Source organism: Gallinula chloropus, assembly GCF_964237585.1.
Source record: "Gallinula chloropus genome assembly, chromosome: 26".
NCBI lineage: Eukaryota > Metazoa > Chordata > Aves > Gruiformes > Rallidae > Gallinula > Gallinula chloropus.
In genome coordinates this window covers 561625-583364 of record NC_140111.1, presented here as the reverse complement: position 1 = coordinate 583364, position 21740 = coordinate 561625, and the positions used below count along the sequence as shown (strand labels likewise).

The following is a 21740-nucleotide window of genomic DNA, read 5'->3' as shown; positions in this document are numbered from 1 at the left end:
TACAAAGGTTCCGTTTTTATTACAAAGTATGAAAGGCAGAAAATACCCTACCTAATACACAGGAGGCTGAAACTTAGAAAGGAGGTTAAAAAATCCGAATAGAACTACATGGGAAGCAGGAAATAGCACAAAGGGAAGGATGCAACATTCCACTCTCAAGCCGTTCCCCGAAGTTGAGTAGAATTCACAGGTTCCACAATACGGTTCCCTGACTCAGGGGGTAAAATCCATTGTAAGAAAAGCTTTTGTAATTTCTCCATAAAAATAAAGGGGTACAGGGACACTGCAGTTATCCATGTCAACAACAAACGTCTGTTGAACAGCAGGACACTAGGGTTCCTCTAGGACAGTACAGTAGCAAAGTCGCAAATCTTAATACAGAAGGTGGAGAAAAGAAGGACAGAAGTAAGCCTACTATTGCTTTAACATCTTTTAGTGAGAACAAGGAGTCAGGAATTCCATATGGATGCTTGTACAATCATGCTACAAAGATTACACCTTCAGGGAATTACCACAGGGACTGTGAATGGGAAGAGCAGAAGGGAAAACACACATAAAGTAAACGTCTACTTGACTACTGGTGACAAAAATGCTTCGGTGCAGCAGATTCAAATGACATTGTACACTGCCAGCAACCCAGGGTGACAAAAGAAAAGGTTCCTTTCAAACAGCAGACTTCATCATTGGCATTTACCAGGTTGTCAGGGAAATAAAGTGACGCTGGGCTTTTCAGCTGTACCAGGACTCTTCCTTTTCTGCCTCTGTCCAGATTCAACAGCCCAATCCTCACCTCCAACAGAGGAGGCTCGAGCCTCACGTGTCTTGTCACCAGGAAAGCAGCTCCAAGGGACAAGAGCTGGAACAGTCTTACAGCTACTCATGGTCACAATTCTATCATTTTTTTTCCCCAGAAAATAGCTTATTTTGATAATTTTCTGAAAATAAACAAACTTGACAGGAGCCACACAGGTAATTTGGTTTTATTCTTATGCTTATAGAAATTCTAGCTCGATGCTGAGCATCAGAGACTGCACAAAAGGCCACAGAGATACTGGGCAGACAAGGTGTTTGTCTGCTATCAAGTCTCACAAGTCTCACCACACCAGTGTCCCCTGACTGGCATTTAGCTGCATTTTTAATGACTGCTTTTTAGGGCCGGTCAAAGGTGCTGATCAGAAGCTCTGGAGATCTCTTCCTTAAAAAGAAAAGGGAGGATTGAGGGTCTTGTTAAACCCTTGATAACCTTGAGAATGAGCCGTTTCTGACTCCTCTTGGGTAAGCAGGGGGAAATACAGCTGTGTCTCTAAGTAGCATGAGAAAGTGCTCTTTAAGTGCCACATAGAATTAATTCCCTGGATTCTCTGTAAAGATCAATGGGGACATAGCTGACAGCACCTTGCCAGTCCAGGACTGAACTTGGATGCCTCCTTTTTACTGTCCACTGTGCAGTAAGTACAGGCTGCTCTGCAGCACGGGTCTGGTGGTGCAGAGTGGGCAGAACGTATCCAGGAGAGCTCCTGCCAACCGAGGGCGCAGCGCAGGGCGGATCCGGGGCGCTGGGACCACTTTGCTGACCAGCAGTGGGAAGGGTAAAACCCTTCAGCACTTGATGGAACCGTAACTGTGCAACCTACTGAGCCAAGAGCTTACCCTGTGCTGCTGTTCATCCTTTGCAGGATGTCCTGAAAGAGTTAAAACAGCTGGCAAGTCCGATAATTTATGGTGTGTGAATTAGGGAGCAGATGCCTCCACTCTCTGGGAGTTACCAAAAGAAATCCAGCCACAGCTCTACCCAACCACTCCACCACTGTCATCACATCCAGCCAGGAGAAAAGAGGATTCCCAAACACCCTCAAGTTCCCAAGCAAAAGGGACCCTCTGGGTGACAAGCAACAGTACATTGCTTGGGTTGGCCCTGCAAGACTGTGTCAGAGCACAGAGCTCCAGTTCATACACTAACAGCACTGTCAAGTGCTCCCGACTTCGGTTTCAGTAGAAACAGCTGAGGCTGCACTAGATGCTGACAGCCACAGCCAGTTTAGGATTGCAGCGACTGGTGTATTTAACATTTTATACAAAACACAGACAAATGCCTACCATAAAAGGGCTGAGGAAAAGATGACTCTCCCCCTAATCTTACCAAAAATATACTTGTTAAAGTGCCATCTGCAAGAGAACAAAACAGAGACGCTCAGCTTCCATTTACATGTAAAACAAGCACAGGAGCATCTGTGAACTCCAGTATCTGCGGCTCCTCCCCTCACCTAGTCTGGCAGGCAGTGATCTACAGTGGAGCCTGAGACTTCCTCACTGCAACACCAGGCAAAACCAGCTCTCTTAACTATCATCCAGAACATTCAGGAGAGTAATTACAGCCAAGTTTTGAAAGGATCATTAACTTTGACTTATGGGAGGCAATGCCTCCCCCGTTAAGTACATTTCAAGGTTCCACAAGGAACAACCTGTACCATCAGTCTCCTTCCACAGGGCTTTGGAACCGCGGTGTTTTCTTTCTGAGTGGATTGTCAAAGCACTCCCATCCTTGCCTTCTGCATCCCCGTGCACAGAAGTACAATTCCCACAGATGCAACCTACCCCAGCCCGTTTCATTTACACAACAACAGAGCTGGCACACTACGCTGTAATTCCACATCCAACGTGTCTGCTCTAGGGCTTCACCTCACTAAGGAGTTTTACACCACCAAGATCTCCTGGGCAAGAGCCAGTGTACTAGCAACAGGTTGTCCACATAATAGCAGGGGTCTGTGGAAAGCTTGGTTTACACAGAACACAACCACCCAACAGCAGTTTAGTACCTTGGAGAAGTGATACTGAATTACTCAAGTCAGAGGAGAGTATTTCAGTGCCAGGACCAGCCCTGCCTGTACCAGCAGTAACAACATGTGACTTTCTGCTTTGCTGACCTCACCCCTGCTCAGACTTTCCCCTCAATGTTACTTTTTACTCGAGGGAGAGGAGGCATTTGCAAGCAGTTGCTCTGCATCCTCTGCTGGTGCAGTAAGCACAAAACTGAAGTACCAAAGTATTTCTTTTCATAAGCTTTGGGAAAAAACAACACTTATGGGGCCTTTGCACCCAACATAACGATGTTAAGCGAGTGAAATACAATAAATGGCATTTCCTGATCCACAGGCTACAGTGACAAGTCTCAGGGCTTTATTTTATCCTGAAAATAAACTTGAACCAGCAAGCAGACAGTTAGCTGCCTGCCACCCTGTCAGCAGGTGCTGGCTAAAGGGCACGGAAGCCTCTGCCTTCCCTCTCTGGCTGGAAGTGCCATTTGCACTACAGAACATCTCACCCCGAGGATTTTCAGGTCTGCTCAGTCATTAACCTTTCTAGTGACTTCTTTGAAAAGAAGCTATTTTAAGTAGCATTTTCCTGTTCCAAAACAGCCTCTAGTGATTTCAAATGTAATTTCATGTGAAGGATGACAATGGATTATGCCCAAAGCAATGTGTTACAGATCTAGAAGGTACCCCAACTGGCTGAACAAAGAGGACACAGGCTTTTTATAGAATCCAGTGGAGCCTGCAAGATTCCTTCCCTTGCTCTGGTGAGTTTGGAACGGGCACCCAATTCCACAAATTACTTTTGAGCAGCTTTATGGATGGAAGGACTGACATTAGATCCTCAGGTTTGTAACAGGACCATGTTCCAACAGGAGCAGAAGCTGCCTGGCCGTTCAGACTGTTAGCCCCTTTATACACACTCTCTGCTCATCATCTCAGTGCAACAGGTCATAGAATCATAGAATGGTCTGGGTTGGAAGGGACCCCAAGGGTCATAGAGCTCCAACCCCCTGCCACAGGCAGGGACACCAACCTCCAGGCCTGGAGCTACACAAGATCGAATTCCTCCAGGAACAAACTGCACTGGCCTTTTAGTACAGCCTACAGAGTCTTTTAATGACCTTTCAAGTAAAGTATGTCTTTTTTTTTAAAGCACAGTTCTACAGTTGCAAAAGATGCATTTTTAAGCCAACCAACAGATGTGCTCGTCTCTTACTCGTGCCACCTACACAAGAGTGAGACTTCGAAGCATAAAGGGGAGTACTGAAAGCACTAATATTACAGACAGGTCCCTCACAGTAACACAGCATATTCCACCTGTTGTTCAGATTAGCAGTACAGGACAAGCCAGTGTACGTGTTTCACAGGACTCTCTAAAGCTGTGAATGCCATTCTATGTGTCTGCTAGGAAAATCCCAGTTCCCACTTCGTTCTGCACGAGCATTTTCCAGTTTCAGATGAAGTGCTGTTACAGAAAGCGATAACCTCACCGTCTGGCTAACACTGCTCTGACACCTGGATCAAACCTGTCTGTGGAACACACTACTCTGAGCTGCCCTAGTAAGACAAACCGACCCTCAGGTTAACTCAAGCTTTGTGTCAAGTGTCCCACAACTGAACACGGAATGTCACTGACAACACATCAGCCTGAACTGTGTTACAGTCTCTTGGATCTCTGATAGCAAAAGGGGCAATGGAATAAAGCTGTCCCTAATGAATTCCTATCAAATTCACACGGCAGTGCTTTTCTGAGCTCCACGTTGATAAGCAGCCTGGAGAACACTATTTCTGGATGTCCAGAATGACAAAAACTCCTCAAATTCCACTCCATATCTGACAGCACTTTCAGCATCAGCTTCACTGTTCCACAGCAGTAGCTTTTCCCAACTTGCCTCTCCTGCATAAGCTGACAAGATTCACCTTTGCCAGCGTCCTGCTATTTATAACGCTGCCTCCAGTTGCAGGTAAATACTCATTAGGTGGAAAGACAGTTCTGATCGTTTCTGACACTCCCATCAAAGCCCTGCTGGAATACCCTCACAGAGCAGCTACAGCTGTCATGTCTTCATTGAGAGGCCCTGCGGAGCATCCAGCCAGTTATCAACAGAGATTTTTATCTTGCCTAATCCACTCAGATTTGAGTGAAAAGTATTCCTGTAGAGCAATCCACTACTCAGAGCAGAAACAGAAACCCTCAGGCATATCCCCAAAAGATATGAGGATGACAAGTGCCAAACCTTAGCCTCTATGGCACAGTTTCTTTCCTTTCAAAGCCACCGTTGTGCATCACATTAGGGAATAATTTCTCAGAGAAACAGCTTTTGTTTGGACAGCAGAGCAAGCTTTTCCAAATCACCTCGCTCACTCAACAAGACCTGACAGCACAAAGCAAATACACTTTGGAGAAAAAAGTTGCTTTGCACTTCTTTCAAGAACTCCCAGGAACAGGGGCCAAAGGCAAAGGAGCTCCAAGGCTGAGGCTAGCCACAGAATCTTGCTCATATTATTTGCCAATCAAGCAAGCTACAAAGTGTGAAACCATTTTATTTTGGTTTAGATAGTAAGTCTTCTGAAGGGAAACCATTTGATTGGAAGCAGCAATCCCAAGTCCATTACAGATCACATTTTTTCAGAAGTCGTTTCCCTCCCTGGAGCTTAAGTCATGCACATCTTCCTCTGAAGAACATCACCACCCTGTCAGCTAACGCAGCCGCAGGGCACACAGGGATTCAGTTATTTAAAAATAAGGCCTACCATGTTAACAACTGCCTCCAGCATCAAAAAAGTGTAAAGAAATTGTGCAACAAGTACTTGTACTTCACAGCACCAGAAAATTCTGCCCAGGTGACCAGGTATAGAGAGCCAGGGCAAGAGTTAGTGCTGGCAGGCCTGTACTGCCAGGGAGCCTGCAGTGCTACTGCGATTCGTATCAACAAACAGATCCTGCTGTGGGCACATGGAAGTGGATCACATATCAAAAGTAAGAACTAGGGAGAAAAACCTTACTCAATAGAAAGTTAGCCCAATATATAAAAAACATACAAATGTTTAAACACTTTAGAGGCAGCAACAACAGGAATGATAAAGGTTCCTGCCAAGGTGGCTGTTAACATCAATGTCTTTTTTCCCCACCTTGTTTGCATCTATTAAACTCGTTGGATGTGCTGCCTCAGCTGGCTGACAAACACATGGACATAGGCAGCAACTTAAAAGCCTGCAAGCTTACTAATACAATCAAACAACAAATATACAGAATTTTAACTGAGAGGGGGAAGAAAAAAACCCAAAAGAAAAACCCCAGAACCCAGAAAGTCCAAGAGGCTCAGCACATCTCTGCATTTGAGAGTCTTGGCGAGACAGGAGACACCTGCCATTGATTCTTCTAACAGTTTCTTGTAACAGTAGATGCAAAGCAACAACAGATACTGGCCACTTGACTTGTGTTGTTCTTACTTTAGAGGGGAGGGGGAATTAATTATACAGCCCTGCTTCGATGTGGCACGAAGCAGTAACGTTACACCCGCAAGATCTCCAGGCAGTTGTTGTAGCAGATAGCTATCCAGTCTGGCTGAGTTGATGCCCACTGTACATTGTTGATTTCTCCCTCTGCTGTGTAGGCCAAGATAGGGTCCTCAATGGCACGAGGCATTTGCTGGATATCCCAGATGAGAGCCTGATGGTCATCCGCTGCAGAAGGAAGGGAAAATGGAAAGTGGAATCAAAGTGTGATGAGATCTCCACTGGTGGCTGCTAACAGGTGCAGTCCAAGACCCTCACCAGGGTCAGGCTGCTGCAGCCTGAGGAGTGTCCAGGCCAGGGACACAACGATACAACTATGCTCCAAAAAATAAACCTGGATCATTGAACATTATCCAGGATGGAGCTAGAAAAACAAATGATCACTGTCACTCATATCAGCTGACAACATTTAAGAACTAGATTGCAAAAAACTAAGGAGTATTAGAATAATCTGCTTAACCAAAGCAGATGCAGAGTTTGGGCGCTGAGCCGACTACTTCCACACAACAAACAAAATAAAGGTAAGTGTCTACCTCCATAGAGAATTCAGGAAACTCACTAATAAAGGGCTTCTAAACTGTGGGCATTCCTCAGCAACAGGCAGGTAAAGAACTGCATAAGCTTCTGGAGAGAGAGGATTTTGCAAATGCAGTGAAAGACCCCCAGAGATTCAGCTGGACAGAGGAACCACACTTACCTGCTGTACAAATGTGGCAGGAAGAATGAGGTGCCCAAGCAATTCCATTTACACACGCTCTGTGGTTGTTTAACCTGGCAACAGGAGTGCAGGGAACTCTGACATCAAGAATTACAACCTACAGAAACAAGAACAACTAAATTAATAACTTGCAAAGTTTTTTTTGTTTCTTCAGAAAGTCTAAGCTTTTGAGCCAAATACAAAACTATAAATACAGCTGCTTCCTAAGGGGTGAGGTTGGCAAGCAAACACTGCTCTCAAAGAATAGCTTCTAGCTGGTCAGTGTGTCTCAAGAGGAGTCAGACCTCACAGGGAGGGCTTGTGATTCATGCAACAGGGGGAAGAAGTTGCCCCGATGCAGCAGAGGTGACAAAGGAAGATACACTACCTTGTGCGCTGAGCTGAGAAAGAACAAGTTGACTAAACCCCTTGCAATTCAGATTTTGTGTGGAAACTATTGCCCAGCTGGCTCACAGACCCCTCTTAAAAACAGCAGAAATATATATGAGCCACAGACATCTTCAAGTTTATCATGTCAAAGTGACTTCTTTAACTGCTGTAGAAGTTATCACACCAAGAACGTGTCCCAAAATCCTACTCCAGGTACTGACATTGCCCCCCTACTTCAAACAACTGACAGCTGATTATCAAAAAGCCACCACCCCCTCCTTCCCCCCAAAAGAGTCCCAACCATGGGCACACGCAGAAGATGAGCTGCTGCCTCACCTCCATGCCGTCCATGGCCATCGTAGCCAGGTAGTTGGGATCCTGCTTGTTCCAGCAGAGGCGCAGCAGCGGGTGGTGCTGCGGGTCCTCGTAGATGATGGTGCTGTGTTCCAGATGGCGCAGATCAAACATCCGCACCGAGCCATCCGCGCCGACCGAGGCGAACATGTCTCTGCCCCCGCCGGCGCGGCTGAACGCTATGTCATACACCTGCCCAGCGACAGCACGGAGAACAGACCCTCAGCTCACTGAGCGCGCTGCCGCCGCCATGGCAAAGAGAGGGGGTGTGCAGACGGACAGCACATCCAGGTGCAACATGTTCTGTCAAATACTTGATGTTCCCGTAAGTGTTCAGTTATTACACTTCCCAAAAAGGAAGGAAAAAACCCCCAAACCTGAAAAGGGTGATGTCATTACAGGATCATTCCCCAAAACTAAGTGTACCAATCCCCCAGGCTCAAACTTCACATACTAATTGCTGAAAGTAATTTTACGTTAAAATGAAAGGACCTGGCAAGCTGTTTACTGCCTTTGACACCCAGTTGATTTTCCAGTTTAACATTTTACTTGATTTCTCTAAAATATTCTGGAGCATCATCCAGTCAAACAAACGTTCTCAACTTCAAATTCTATGATGAGTAAACAGGGTGTTTTTGTCAGCCAATGCTCTAGTTTTAGTTTGGTACTCAAAGCTTTGTGTCTTGATCTTAGATAAATTAACTTTTTGGATCATTAGATTTTTCAACAAAAAGGAGGAAAACAGAAAAGTTCTGTTCCTTTTCTACTGCTTAAAAACATGGAATATAAACAAACAAAAAAAATTCCTAACCTCTTTGTCATGAGCAATAAGCTGTGTCTTCACATGGCCAGAGACCAGATTTACTCTTCCCAGCACCTGTCCTGTCTCCAGACCCCAAATAGTGCAGGTTGTGTCAATACTAGAGGTACCTGAAACAAAACCACTCCTTTTAGCAAAATTAACATAATCACAAGTTATTTAATGACTTGCTGTATGGATGTAATATCCTGCAACATGGACAGATGAGACCAGCGACGTGAACAGCATACAATTAACATCAAGAATGTCAAACAGCCAAGAGTGAACTATGCATTTAAATGGCCTGAACCTTTTAGCTGCAGAAAGAGTCTCCACACAGGAATAAAGTGTAAATAGCTCCTGTCTGCTTCAATCTATTCAGAAGCCTGATGTAACTCTGGGATGAGCTTTCCTATCCCACAAGTCTCATGTGCATGTCCAAACCAATATTCAATCACAGTGTTGCAAAAGCATACTGTTATTAATTGATTGTTTCTGTGGACTGAAGGTGGGACTAGCAGTAAATCTTTTAAGAGATGAGAGAAGCAACACACAAAAAATAAATCGTGCAGTAAATAATTACTAGGACATATTATCACTGTTAATCTCTGGGCAAATCCCCCTGACATAAACAGCTGTACGCTTCTGGGAAACGAACTTCTGCTGCATCAGTCATCTTGGATTCACAATTTGTCCCATAATTAAGCCTTAAGTATTCAGCCCCTTCCTCCAACTGAATCGAGGGCTCCTAACTTTATTCTGCTGCTGGAATGGCTTCTCAAAAGATAAAGCTTGGTACCTATTTTTCTATCCACTCTAGAACACACTGAAGTCAGTCACGCGAGTTCAAGTACATCATCACACAGCACAACAGCAGCTCACCAGCCCTGAAGACTGTCACTCCCTACGTGCAACTCAGGATCACCCCTAATCCAACTTAGGTGATCCATTCTGTATTGGGCAGGGCACCTTTCAATGCAAAAAAAGTCTCTATAAACTGTTCTCTTATTCTTGTAGCCTAAGGCAGTGGCAGCTTCTGTGGTGCAGAAGTCTCTCCACCAGTTCTTTATCAGATGAACCAGTGACATGCAGCAACACAGCAGTCAGCCACAGCCCAGACTTCATCTTTTCCACACTGAAAACAGCATTTCAGTCTCACCTAGAAGGTAAGGATCCACTTCATTCCAGTCAAACGATGTTAGTGGAGCACAGAAATCAGAGTTCTTGTTATTGTTCAGCAAACACTCCAGCCGGGTCTCTGTTTCACCCACCTTTACAAAAAGTGAAACACCTGACTTAGATACCAACATCACACGACTTGCTGCACTTGCACTTCCAAAACAGAGGGTGTTAATCCCGGGTTTCTTTCCTCTCAGCTTTGGAAAACACAATCACCGTCTCTATAAGGCAATCAAAACATCAAGTATCTCTATAATTCTGCTTCTCCTACAGTCTGCATATTTAGTAATAGCACTGCAGTTAATAAAGCAAGTTATCAAGTGCTCTGACTTGATTCTATGTCTTAACCTGCACGCTGTAGCAAGGACAAGACACCCTGAAAGGAAAATAACTCACTTTAAAAAGCCCACAACTGGTCTCAAGTGAAAATGAAGTCAATATGCAACACAATTAATATCATGGCTCATCTCTTCCTAGGGAGGATTTACTCACTCTCCACACACGCAGATAGTCACCACTGGTTGCCAACAGGTCTGGATACACTCCCTTGGTGTCTGGGATCCACATCAGCTTTGTGGTAGGGTAGGGGTGATCAAAGGTGTTCCTGCAAATGAACTCTGAGCTCTCTTCATCCAAACCAACGAGCTGCACCTGTAAGAAGACACATTTAAAAGAAAGTGCTTGATCAGGATACTCATTGCTAACTACAGCGTTCAGCCTGAGTGTATTTCAGGAGGACACCCTCTGTAACCTCAAGGACAATATGAAAGGACCATCATGCCAACAGAATGAGAAATCATTACAGCTTTGCTTCCTAGCAGAGGCATGTAAGCCAAGTGAAGCACACATAATCACCACAGTGCTTTACTTTGTAGAGATGATCTCAAATGAATCAAAATACAATCCTCAAGGATTAAAGACCACCCTTCTCTTTTCCACAGTGCAAAGCTCAGTTTAAATCACAGGCTTAAACCGCACAAACATTACTCCCAGTTCTCTTTAACTGAGCTGATGCTGACAATGACATCTTCAGAGAGCAGGGCAAGCTGTGGCTTGGACAACAGCTCCCTCACAATTAAAGTCCTTGGTGGAATCCTTGGCCATAACAGGTCCTGTCCATTATCATGCTGTTTTCAGCATCACATTAACCAAGATGTTCTGCCACAACTGGAGGGCATTAAGATACAGATTAATCATACCACAGACTTCAAACTTTAAAAAAGAACTGGGTAGCTAAAATATTTACATAATTATTCAAATGTTTTGTGTGAAAAGACCAAGAAAGCAGGTCTGCTGGAAGACCCTAACTGAATTCCACATCAGTCCTTTTGCACAGGGATGTGGCAGTGGGAAGGGCTGGCTGACTTGCTCAGCTGTGAGAGCGATGCAAGACAGAGTAAGCACGAAACTATCTCCACATAGCTTGGTCATGACAACACCTGAAGTAGCGCTTCCAGTCCCAGACATGATGTTATTAGGAAAATATTGACATGTCAGAAGGTGTTCAGAGGACACCACGGTGCTGGGAGGACAGTTGAACCTAGCAGGCCTGAGCAGGATGAAAGCCCCACCGTGTCAAAAGCTGCATGGGAACAATCCACTACAATTAGTTTGTTACCTGTTCACAGTCAGAGCTTCCCAGTACTTTCTACAGGGCAGCTTCCTCCTGGAAAGGATGGCCTAATGGACTTTTTCCTAAGACGTTTATCTTGAAATATCCCAAATAGTCTGGGATGAGCAATTTAGTTCTTACCCACGGGTTTAAACTGGATTGGAAATCTACCAATTGTTTGTCCTCCACCTAACTGAAACCAAATAAAAGCTTCAGTGGATCTTAAGCTATAACATTAGCAGTTATGAGTCCATTTAGAGGCTCTTAGCAAATGCAAACCTTGTCCCCTGCCACAGCAAGATCCATCTTTTTGCCCCATAACAAACCCCACACACTTCTAAATCCCACATATTTCTCTGCCATGCACTCTCTTTCATTACAGCAGCTCGTTATACTTCCAACTCCAGTATGAATCAGCCAAGAATCTCCCAGTCTTTCAAAGTGATTGACAAATAGCTTTCTAACTCCTTTAGGGATCAGAAATACTAAGCGGATTTTACAAAGGAAGCAAATTGTCCTTGGCAGTAGAGAAATCTGGTGGTAAGGTCAGGATCAGAAGACAAATGACATCTAATCATTTCTTCTCCTTTGCTTATGCTGGTTTCAGCTCAGTATGAGTGGACTAAGCCTACACTGAGCAACCAACACACAAGCAGAAGCAAATCTCAAACAGCAGAGGACTGCCTTCACTGGTGTGAATGCATCTGTTCCTGCACTGCACACTCATGGTTAACCCCTCCTCGGGCCTGAGGCAAGGCCAGTGACTCTGCAGCGACCCAGCACCTTTGTGATCTTTGGTATTTTTAGGTTATAGAACCTAAACATTAGCAGCCTGGGATAACTCTGAGCAGGAGGCGTTGGTCTGCCGCAGACAGAAGCAGAGGTGCTGCTTGAGGAGCTCTATTCTTTCCTAGCTCAGCGTATTCAAAGGTGTGTAACTCTTATCTTTGGACTTGAACAGACACAGTGATTATAGAATCCCTCTCACACATCCTCTTGTGCAGGCTGAAAAGGAGGATGTAAGGTTTCACTGCCACAATGCACCTGAGTAGAGCAGTGCCTTTAATCTGCACTCCTTAAGTCACACCTCTCCCAACATGATCCAAAAGACAGACACAGATTTAAACCATCAAGAATTCAGAAACAGCTTATTTCTTTTTTCTGGCATGGTCTGAAGATCAGCAAAGTAAGTTCCCAGCACTTAAGAAAACCAAAACCCAAACAGCCCCACCAACCATATCCCTTTAACCAGTAATTAGGGAAAACGACATTTCACCATTATTTTAGCATCACGTACAATCAGAACAATCTTGCTGCACCAATTCATCTTCAACATGCTATCAATTTATCTGTGCAACTCTAAGCCTTACAGGACAAAAGGCACGCTGGTAAACCCAGCACCCTGACCCCTCTCTAATTCCAGGCACTGTTCAGAGGAGGGTGACAACTGGGGATGCACAGGGTCACACCTGCCTGCTCCTGCTAGAGAGTGAGCAGCATCACCTCCTGCTGTTTTCTAAACTGGAGGGTTCTGTCTTGCAGACAGATCCCCAAATCAGCCCTTCCTGATGTTTTGCACAGATTGTTCTTGATCCATGAAGCCACAGCCAGGAGCCTGCAGAACAGTGTTAACAGATTTATGGACACCTCTGCTCCCTCCCGCTGCGCCAGCGACCCAGGAGACACAGCCAGGGCTGACAGCACTTTGCTAATCCAAGAGGTTCAGGAAACATCCAAATAATTTTGTTTCTACCAACTGGAGCAAACAATCTCTCTTCTTGTACCAGTGATTTGATCAGCAAAGGTGTACAAAGTGAAACAGAACTCCTTTGGGGTTCTAACAGTTCTTGGCAACCGACTTTCTGGTGTGCAGGGCAGCTTGTTAGCGTGGTGCTGACAGAGATTAGCTGAGGCTGGGAATTGGGGAGAGCAATCAGTTAGGGTTTGGCTGTCAATAGATTGGAGTTCCCCACAACACAGAGGTGTAAACAGCCATTTTATACATGTAACCTGTAAATACTTCAAGCTCTGGTAATTACCACAGAGCCAGAAACCTGAGGCTCTCTTGCCCTCACTGCAAGCCCCTCACAGCAGCCCCGCTGCTGCAACACTTGGTGCACTAAGTCTTACCAAATAAACCTCTGCAAAATAAACCCTAAACCAGAGGATACCAGGGGAAAGGTGTACTCACCTACTTGGTTAGATTTTAAGCAAGCTAGAATTGCTATTCCAGACTAATTTTTTGTAGTGTATTAAGGGTAAGGCAGAAAGCCAGTTATTTGGAACAAACCAGTGCAACATCAGATCAGAAACGTTGTCAGGAGCTGGTCAGAAGCCTCCAAAGAATTTGAGTGCAAAGAGAAAGCTGAAATGAAACTAAGTTTTCATTATCCTTTTAATTAGAGCTAACTGTACCTGTAAGGGTATTTTGATGTCAGAACCTGGCAATATAAAACATCTCAAGTGTGAAGGGCACATCAAGCAGCACAACAAAGCCCTGAAAAAAGCCTTCACTTTCTGCTTACCCCAGAAGTCAGGACATGAACCCAACTGCTCCAGGGCCTCTGCAGCACAATGTTAGGGACTTCTTAAACAGAGCAACTTGAGTTCTTTCCCATTGCTCCTTTAGTTATACCACTTACATGGACAGGAGCTGGAGCTGAAAGAGTTTGCAACTAGAGTGCACCTAGCACAAGCATACGCTATCTGTCCAAGAATTCCCGATCCAGAGCTTGAACCTATCCCCACTCCCAAGCTCGTTCTAGTCCCCAAAGTAAAGGGGACAACATCAATACTCTAAACAATAACGATACTTGCAGTTACTCCACTATCTTCCACCAGTGGCAGGCTGTACTGAAAGCACCCAAAAAATACCAGGCAAGAAAACCACAAAAAACCCCCACTGCTCTCTGACAAATCAGAGACACAGCAAAGCCTCCCAGGAAAGGCAAGGCTATGTTTCACTGCATTTATTGTGCAAGAAGTTTAATTTTTAATCATACATCATCTTTATTTCTAGAGCAGCAGCATCCAGACTGGCATCTCATTCTCATAATTAGGTTCCAGCTCTTTACACCACTAGATCTTACAGCATGTGGTACTTAGACTGAAGTCAACAGAACAGTGAAACCCTGGGGAATATTTACAGACAGCAGTAATTCACATAGCCCTGCTCAAACTGTGCTGCAACAACTGTGAGTGTAAAGAGCACAGAAGAGAGCAGTTGACTCAACTACACTTAAAGCCTGAGCTAGAAAAGCAGACCTGATCTCACTGGAACTGACAGCAACCCCAGGGAACGTTCCAAACTTGAGGTAAAGGAAACAAACGTGTATCCCCTTATTAACCACTTCTACCATCTCTAAACAACAACAAAAACCCCCAACTAGTCGTGAGTTTGAAATTTCTCAGGGTACAGACTGCAAAACCCTTTTCACACCGGCCTTTAAACAAACTGAAAGTTGTCAAGCTCAGCTGCAGAGCAGCGCTCACCAGCACAAGCAGAGAACTGGACTACAGAGCGCTCCCAGTCCCACGGCTCACACCGCTCCAGCTGCACCAGTTCCACCACCCAGTTAAGAGGTGTCACCCTGCCCTGCCATCGCTCCCCCGCGCTGCATCCTTACACCAAGCCTGACCCCAACACCATCCTTCTGAGGGGATTTTCCTCAATTCCCATTAAACAGCTGGACAAAGCTACAAAGCACACACACTAAACACACACTTCACAAAATCTTAGGCGTCACACAACCCTCAGGGTGCTCTACAGCCAAGCCCACGTCCTCAGCACTACCCCACTCACATGGATTCGATGCAGCACACTGAAGCCTGTTCTGAAATGACCACACAGGCGTTTGTGGAGGTGAACGTGTAGCTGCTGTTGCCAGTGTAAGGGTGTCCCCTTGTACCTGGCAGAGAAACACCGAAGGTATAACCTGATGCCTCGTTACACCCTTGTTCTCTGGGAAATGCAGGACTCGGTGACAGTGGCTTAGGCACTCAGGGAAGAAGTCATTGCCCAAAAGCCCTCCACAGCAATAACCTACCACGAGGCCAGCCCGTTCCCAGCGCCCCCCAGACACTCTCTGTCTGTGCACACTTTGGCCCTGGCCACAAACTTTCCTCCCCACTGAGCACACCCGGCTTCGCTCTGCCGAGCAGCCGCCAGCGCCGGCGGCTCTTCCCACCCCCAGCCCCCGCGCCCCAACAGGCAGGGCCCGCGGGAAGGGAGCCGGCCCGAGCCCGGGCCGGCACCGCGCGCTCGTGGGGACACCCGGAGGCTCTACCCGGCTCCCGGGGCCGAGCGCACGGCGGGAAGGCTCCCTCCGGCCACACCGACCGCGGGGACCGTGCCCGGGGCCGGGAGGCGCAGCCCCCTCCCCCCCTCCCGCCTGTCCCGCCGCCGGCAGGGCCGGGCCCGCCGCTCCGCACCTTGTTGTTGTACTCCTCCACGAAGCTGCCCAGCGCCAGGCGGAACCGCTTGTCCGGCCGGACGCTCCAGTTCATGGCGTACACGGTCCATGGCGCCTCGTATTTGTAGATCTCCTTCCGCTTCCCGTGGAGCGACATGGCCGGGCCGAGGGGACCCCGGGCAGCGGCGGGGCTGAGGGGGGCGGCGGGCTCGGCCGGGGGGGGCGGCCCGGGCCGGCGGGGAGCGACGGGCCCGGCTGAAGAGGACGGCGAGGAGGGGCGCGGCCCGCCGGGGCGCAGCGCGGCCGGAGAGGGGGCGGGGAGCGGGGGAGGACGCAGCACGGCGCCGCGGCCCCAGGCCCGGCTCCAGACCCCGGCGGCGGCGGCGGCGGCAGCGCGGAGGCCGTTTGGGATTCGGCCCCTCACACAACGGGAACGGAAGCCACGCGGGGAGCCCCGCCTTCCGGGTGCGGATTGGCTGTAGTGCCTGTCACTTTACGGCCTCCGGCATCTATTGGGTAACTCACCCGTCCGTTTGGGCCTCTTCGGAGTTCTATTGGTCGCTTTGCCCTTCATTCCAAGCGGACGCTCACCTTCTGGCTGGGATAACCTACCGGTGCCTTGACCCCGCCCCGGAGGGAGGCCACGCTTGTTCTCGGCATCTTACTGGCTGCCAGGGGTCGCAGTGGCATAAGGCGGGATCTCGAGCCCTTGTCGATGCTCGATTGGCTGGACGCGGTGTCAGTCGCATCAGCCCGAGGCGGGCGGCGGTTCGGGCTCAGGGCCGCGCCGGGGGTTCGAGTCCCCTGGCTGCCGCGCCGCGGGCGGGCTTGTCCCTCCCGGGCCGCGGCACCATGGGGGGCAGCGGCATTGGCGGGTCCCGCGGCCTTACCGGGGGCCGGGGCGCCGGCGGGCGTCAGCCTCCCCGGGAGCTCCTGCCCGGGACAGGGCTGGCTGAGGCGCCGCGTCCGGCCAGAGCCCCTTTGGGCAGCCCGGCTCCCTCACGGCGGGTCGGGCGGGTGCCCCAGCGCCTGCCGAGGGCTGGGCACGGCCTGGGCGCCTCCCGGCTGCCCGGCTGGGAGCAGGGGCCCGGGAGAAAGCATTCCCTGCCCGCCAAGCTGGAGCCGGGCCAGGGTCTGGACAGACAGTCCCGGTGCTGGGGCTGTGAGTTTGGTCCCCACAAACGCAGCTGGAGCCCACGTTAGGTGCCAAAAACATCTTTATTAGCAAAGTGTACACTAAAACTCCAGAGAAAGAGATGCTCACAGTATTACTACTCTCAAAGGGAGCTCGGTACATGAGCAGGCGGCCTAGGACTGTCACAGCATCTAACCGAAGGGCGAGGCGGCAGTGCTAAGGGGGCTTCTCCTACGGGGGATGCTGCAGGAGTCTGCCAGGGACGGGGCTGGGGAGGAGGAAGCGTCTATCAAACCTTTATCAAAAGAGAAGCTGGGAGGAAGGGCTGGGGCTGGGGTGTCTGGGGCTGTTCTGCTTTCCAGGATTGTGCTTTAGAGTTTTGTGCTTTACGTCCAGGCTGGTGACCAGCTGGGTTCCTCTGGGGAGTCATGGGATGCCTGTTGGGGTGTGCAAGGCGCAATCGGCCTCGCTGGAGAAGTCAGTGCCCTAGGACTCATGCTGAAGCATGCTGAAGGGGCAGGGGCTGCTGGCCCTTAGTTTCTCAGCAGCAGTCAAGCAGGACAAGGATAGCTTCTGTCCTCGTCCTGGGCTTCCCAGCTGCAGCTCCCCGCAGTACCGCACTGTGGAGATCTCCTCTGGTGACTACCCGCTCTGTAAGGCCCACAGGCACCCCTGGGCTGAGCCCAGTACCAACGCGATGGTCCCTGCTCTGAAGAGCTGACAGCAAAGTGGCCTGGCAGCTGAGAGCTGTGGAGTTGCTCTCCTCTGGCCGCTCACTTGGCTTGCGCCGTTCTCGAGAGGAAGCCTTGGCAAGGAGGAGGCGGTGGGTACCGTTTCGTTTGGCCGAGCCAGCGTGTTGGAGGCCGTAAGAAAGAACTGCTCTGGGCTCACTATAATGTGCAAATGGAATCTACGCTATGGGCACCACTGGAAAATGTTGACCTTGGAAGCCAGCCACTCTACGCTTCCTTTCACGGTGGCAGAAGACAGCTACAAAGTATTCCCCTGAGCCAATGGCATTGTCCTCTGTCTTACTCTTGCAGTCAAAATCAACATCAACTGACCCAGCTCGCAGTTGAGGTTCCTCTTGACTTGCTTCGCAGCCCACCCCCACCTCTAACTTCCAGGAAGCACTGGGTCGGAGAGGTGTCTCTGAATGTCCTGGTGCTCGGAAGATGCCTCCAAGTGCTCAGGGAGGGAAGGGAAACGAGAGCCCCGGAAGAGTCCCTGGGTATCTGGTGCCCTTTGGTGGGGAGGCTCTGGGTTCGGGAGAGGTGGGGAATGGTGCTCCTGCTCGGAGTAGACGGTCATGGTTTCATCAGATGCCACAGTGAGGTGCATCCCGCTTGACAAGGAGTCCCTGGATTTCAGGTGGAACTTTTCTACCTCCGTGTAGCTCGGGCTCTGGTGGGAAAGGAGGAACCAGGTGGGTGATGGCAAAAGCAAAACTAAAGTAGCCAGGCTCTCCCCTCACCCCATCAAGCCCCAAGAATGGTGTTTTGGTGCCTGGGGAAGCCTCACAGCAGAGGAACCCACTCCCCTCTGTAATGAAGGGGCAACCTGACTGTGCTGGAGACGGTGGGCTGTGCTCCAGCATTGGTGATGCAGTGGGAAGAAGCATCTCTAGGTAGATCTAATCCCATTTAAAGATCCTTGGGCTCTGCCTGGACCCAGAAGTGCGTGGCCATGCTTTGCCTGCTGGGAGGCTGGAGGGGACCGCTTGTCCTCTGGGACCCGTCTGCTCGGGGCAGAAGGAAGCTCGGCCAGTGCTGAGCCGGGAAGGGAAGCCTTACCTGCTCCGGGGCCGCCGGCTCCTCGTCCTCCAGCGGCGCGCAGGGCGTGAGCGGCTCCAGGCTCCGTGGGAGGATGCCGTACATGGCCAGGTTGTGGGAGGACGGTGAGATGGGGCTGTATGCGGGCGGCACTTGGGACATCTGGCGCTGCAGGAGCTGGAGGATTATATTAATGTCTGACGACATCCTGGACTCCAGCCTGGGGACAGAGCAGCGCAGCGTTAGCACGGTGCATCCCGCTGCATCCCGCGAGAGGCGGCTGGGCAGGAGGTGCGGGTTCAGCTGCCCGAGGGTGATGACGCTTTGTTCGAGAGCCTCAAGCCAGCACTGCCACAAAGAGATCAATCCTGCCACGCTCAGTCATCCCCTGCCTAATTTTTTTGTGGAGCCGAGTGGGGATCTGGAGTGGGGAACTGAACAGAGCTAAAACTGCCCCTGAGGAGGGGGAAAAAAAACTGCAGTGGTTAGTTTTAATCTGGATCAATTCTCCAGGCCAGCTGCCTGTGCTGACAGATGGGACCAAGGCAGGTTGGTGCCAACAATTTTTAGCTGAGGAATGGAAGGAGATGGAAAAGCAGAATAAGTCCCTTCCTTTGGCCTTGTCCTTGACAAGGAGCAGCTCTGGCAGCGGCGGGCAGAGCCCCCTTCACAGCCAACAGGCCTGGCTGCACTTAGGGTGGGTGGGTGGGAGACCTGGCCCCTGTTGCCAGTGTGACACGTTGGCAGGATGCTGGAATCCATGCCGTGAGCACCGTGGTGGGGTGAGCTTAACGTGGGCAGCAGCCATGGGTGAGCGCCAGCCGCTCGCCTGGGTGCTGCCCGGGGCCTTTAAACCTGCGTCTCCATCGTGGGCTCTTCCTTCTCCTCCAGAAATCTTGTCTTTCCTATTCAGAGGGCAACGAGGCACACGAGGCTCATTTGCTTGAGCTAGGGGATGTTTGGAGCTCTGGGAGCAGGAGGAGGAGGCCTGCAGAAGGCTCAGGCTGTGGGCCTGGGGCTGGTTTCCTGTCTGCGGTTGCATTTTGTTTGGAGGCCGTGGCAGGGCGGCAGGTCCCAGGGGCGGTGGGACGGCAGCAGGAGAGGCGCTGGGCTCCAGCCAGGGCCAGGACTTGCTGTCTGAGAAGCTGCTGCCTTTGCAAAACGCTCCCACTGCTTCCCCAAGGCATTCAGTGTCCCTGGGGGTCAGGAGGCAGCGTCTGCTGCACACGGAGCCTTCTGCAGCTGCCCCAAGAGAGCAGGAGGAGGTGATGGCCCAGAGCCCCCCTGGATCCTCTCCACCCCTGTACCCCAGGGACCTTCTCACCTGCTGAGCTGGGCCTGCAGGAGCTCCAGCCTGGACTCGATCTGCCCTGGTCTGTAGTCGCTGTGCAGGGGGATGTCCCGCGAGCTGTGTACCAGGGAGATGTGTTGCAGAGGCTCTGGGTGGTGGTTCGGCCTTTGGTCCTCCCAGAAAGTGAACATGTTGGGGATGTCCAGCGGGGTGGCTGGAAGGAGAGGAGACATCTCAGCACTTCTGTCTCGCATCCCCCAGCCCCACTGGCATGGAGGTGCTCCAGAGCCCTCACCCCACACGTTCATGGAGAGCCATCACCCTGACATACATGGTGCTCAGATCAGCCATCACCCTGGCACCTGAGGTGCTTATGGACAGTCCACCACGCTGGCACCCAACACGCCTTACAGAAGGCACACAGCATTTTTCCCCTTGGGGCAGCTCCAAAACAGTCCCCGCATTCTAGGAGAAGCTCCAGGACACGGGAGGGACAGAGCAGATACTACTGGGGACAAGAAGCAGCAAAGACCCTTGGCCACAAGCATGGCTCCCCTCAAATCTGTGTGACTTGTTTGGCTGTACCCCAAGACAAGGCCACCATGCCCAAGCATCCCTCACTACCCTCCTGCCAGCTTTGGCTGCTGCTGTGGGTACCTGTGTAGGACTGGCTGCTCTCTGCCACTTGCTTGCTGAGCTCTGGGCCGGCGCTGGTGGTGACGAGGCTGAGCGTGGGCAGAGCAAAGTCATCCTTTCTGGGTGTGGGGAAGGGCTCAGCTTTTGTAGGACTCTCAGCCTTGGCCTCGTCATCGCTGGTCTGGGAGCAGGGAGTGGTGCTGCTGCCCACCTCATCCCACTGGTCCTTACTCAGTGGGTCCTGCGGGTTGGTGAGCTCTGAGTAGGTGTGATACTGCTCTGCATCAGAGATGCCCGTGTCTGGGTCTGTGGGGCAGCACAACAGGTTAGTGTGAGGAGTACCACACGCAGCACAATCAGCCCCATCCCCTCTAGGGTGCCTGCAGGGCTGGGGCCTCCGAAGAGAGGCGGGGAGGCAGCGTGGGTGCCCCCAGGGTGGGGACGTACAGGCTGGTCTGCAGGGACTGAGGTACCAACAGCCTCCTCTGCTCCAGGGCACCAGCTAGGGCAGGAATTAAAGGACGGTCCCGCTCCCCAGCCCTGCAAAGCCAGGCTCTGCTGATGCTGTGGGACTCACCAGGCTTGTCGGGCTGGCAGAGGGAGTGCTTGCGTCGGCGTGCCCGGCGGTAGGTACAGTCATACTCCTCGCTGAGCGGTGAGCGGGGAACACTGTCTGCCTGAGGAAGGAGAGGGGCTGGTCACTATGGCAAGGGTGCCCTGTCCCATCCATGGATGCCGTCTCCTGTCTATAGGTGACACATCCCATCTATGGGTGTCATGGCCCTGGATGCCACGGGGACTACGGCCCATTCAGCATCTTCCTAGTGCTGGTCTCCAGCCACCTCTGGCTCTCCCAGTGCCCTGTCCCACCCAGGGTAGAGTCACCCAGGGGTGTCTTTGGCCAGGGTCCCTCTCCAGAGCAGCCAGCTCAAACAGTGGTGCTGGCAATGAAAAATACTTTCATAAAGGAATCTGTTGGCTTCTGTGGAAGCCTGGAGCCAAACCCTGTGACAGTGGCTGACACGTGTCATTCCCGTGGCACTTACTGGGTCAGTGCCTCTGAAAAAGGTATCAAGAAAGGCCAAAGTCCAGTCATAGAGTTGGAGAGTCCAAGAGCAGTGACAGAAGTGC

At 50.3% G+C, this 21740-nt stretch overlaps 2 protein-coding genes across 2 annotated transcripts in view; both read right to left on the bottom strand.

Moving 5' to 3' along the window:
* Positions 1-6002: 6002 nt before the first annotated feature.
* On the bottom strand, positions 6003-15932 carry DCAF7 (DDB1 and CUL4 associated factor 7; the record flags this gene model as incomplete). The annotated part of the gene is made up of 7 exons (XM_084275590.1): positions 6003-6500; positions 7030-7147; positions 7756-7965; positions 8585-8703; positions 9732-9843; positions 10244-10402; positions 15795-15932. The coding sequence occupies 7 exons, from the start codon at positions 15930-15932 to the stop codon at positions 6328-6330; spliced, it is 1029 nt and encodes a 342-aa protein (XP_084131716.1). The 3' UTR covers positions 6003-6327.
* Positions 15933-18026: 2094 nt separating this feature from the next.
* The window catches only part of KCNH6 (potassium voltage-gated channel subfamily H member 6), a gene marked incomplete at both ends in the record, with an annotated part of 30880 nt that continues 27166 nt past the window's right edge, over positions 18027-21740 (bottom strand). Inside the window, 5 exons of the mRNA XM_084275637.1 lie at positions 18027-18314; positions 18704-18902; positions 20007-20187; positions 20631-20915; positions 21187-21286. Of these exons, the coding sequence (XP_084131763.1) occupies positions 18027-18314; positions 18704-18902; positions 20007-20187; positions 20631-20915; positions 21187-21286 (1053 nt within the window). The remainder of the gene's footprint in view (positions 18315-18703; positions 18903-20006; positions 20188-20630; positions 20916-21186; positions 21287-21740) is intronic.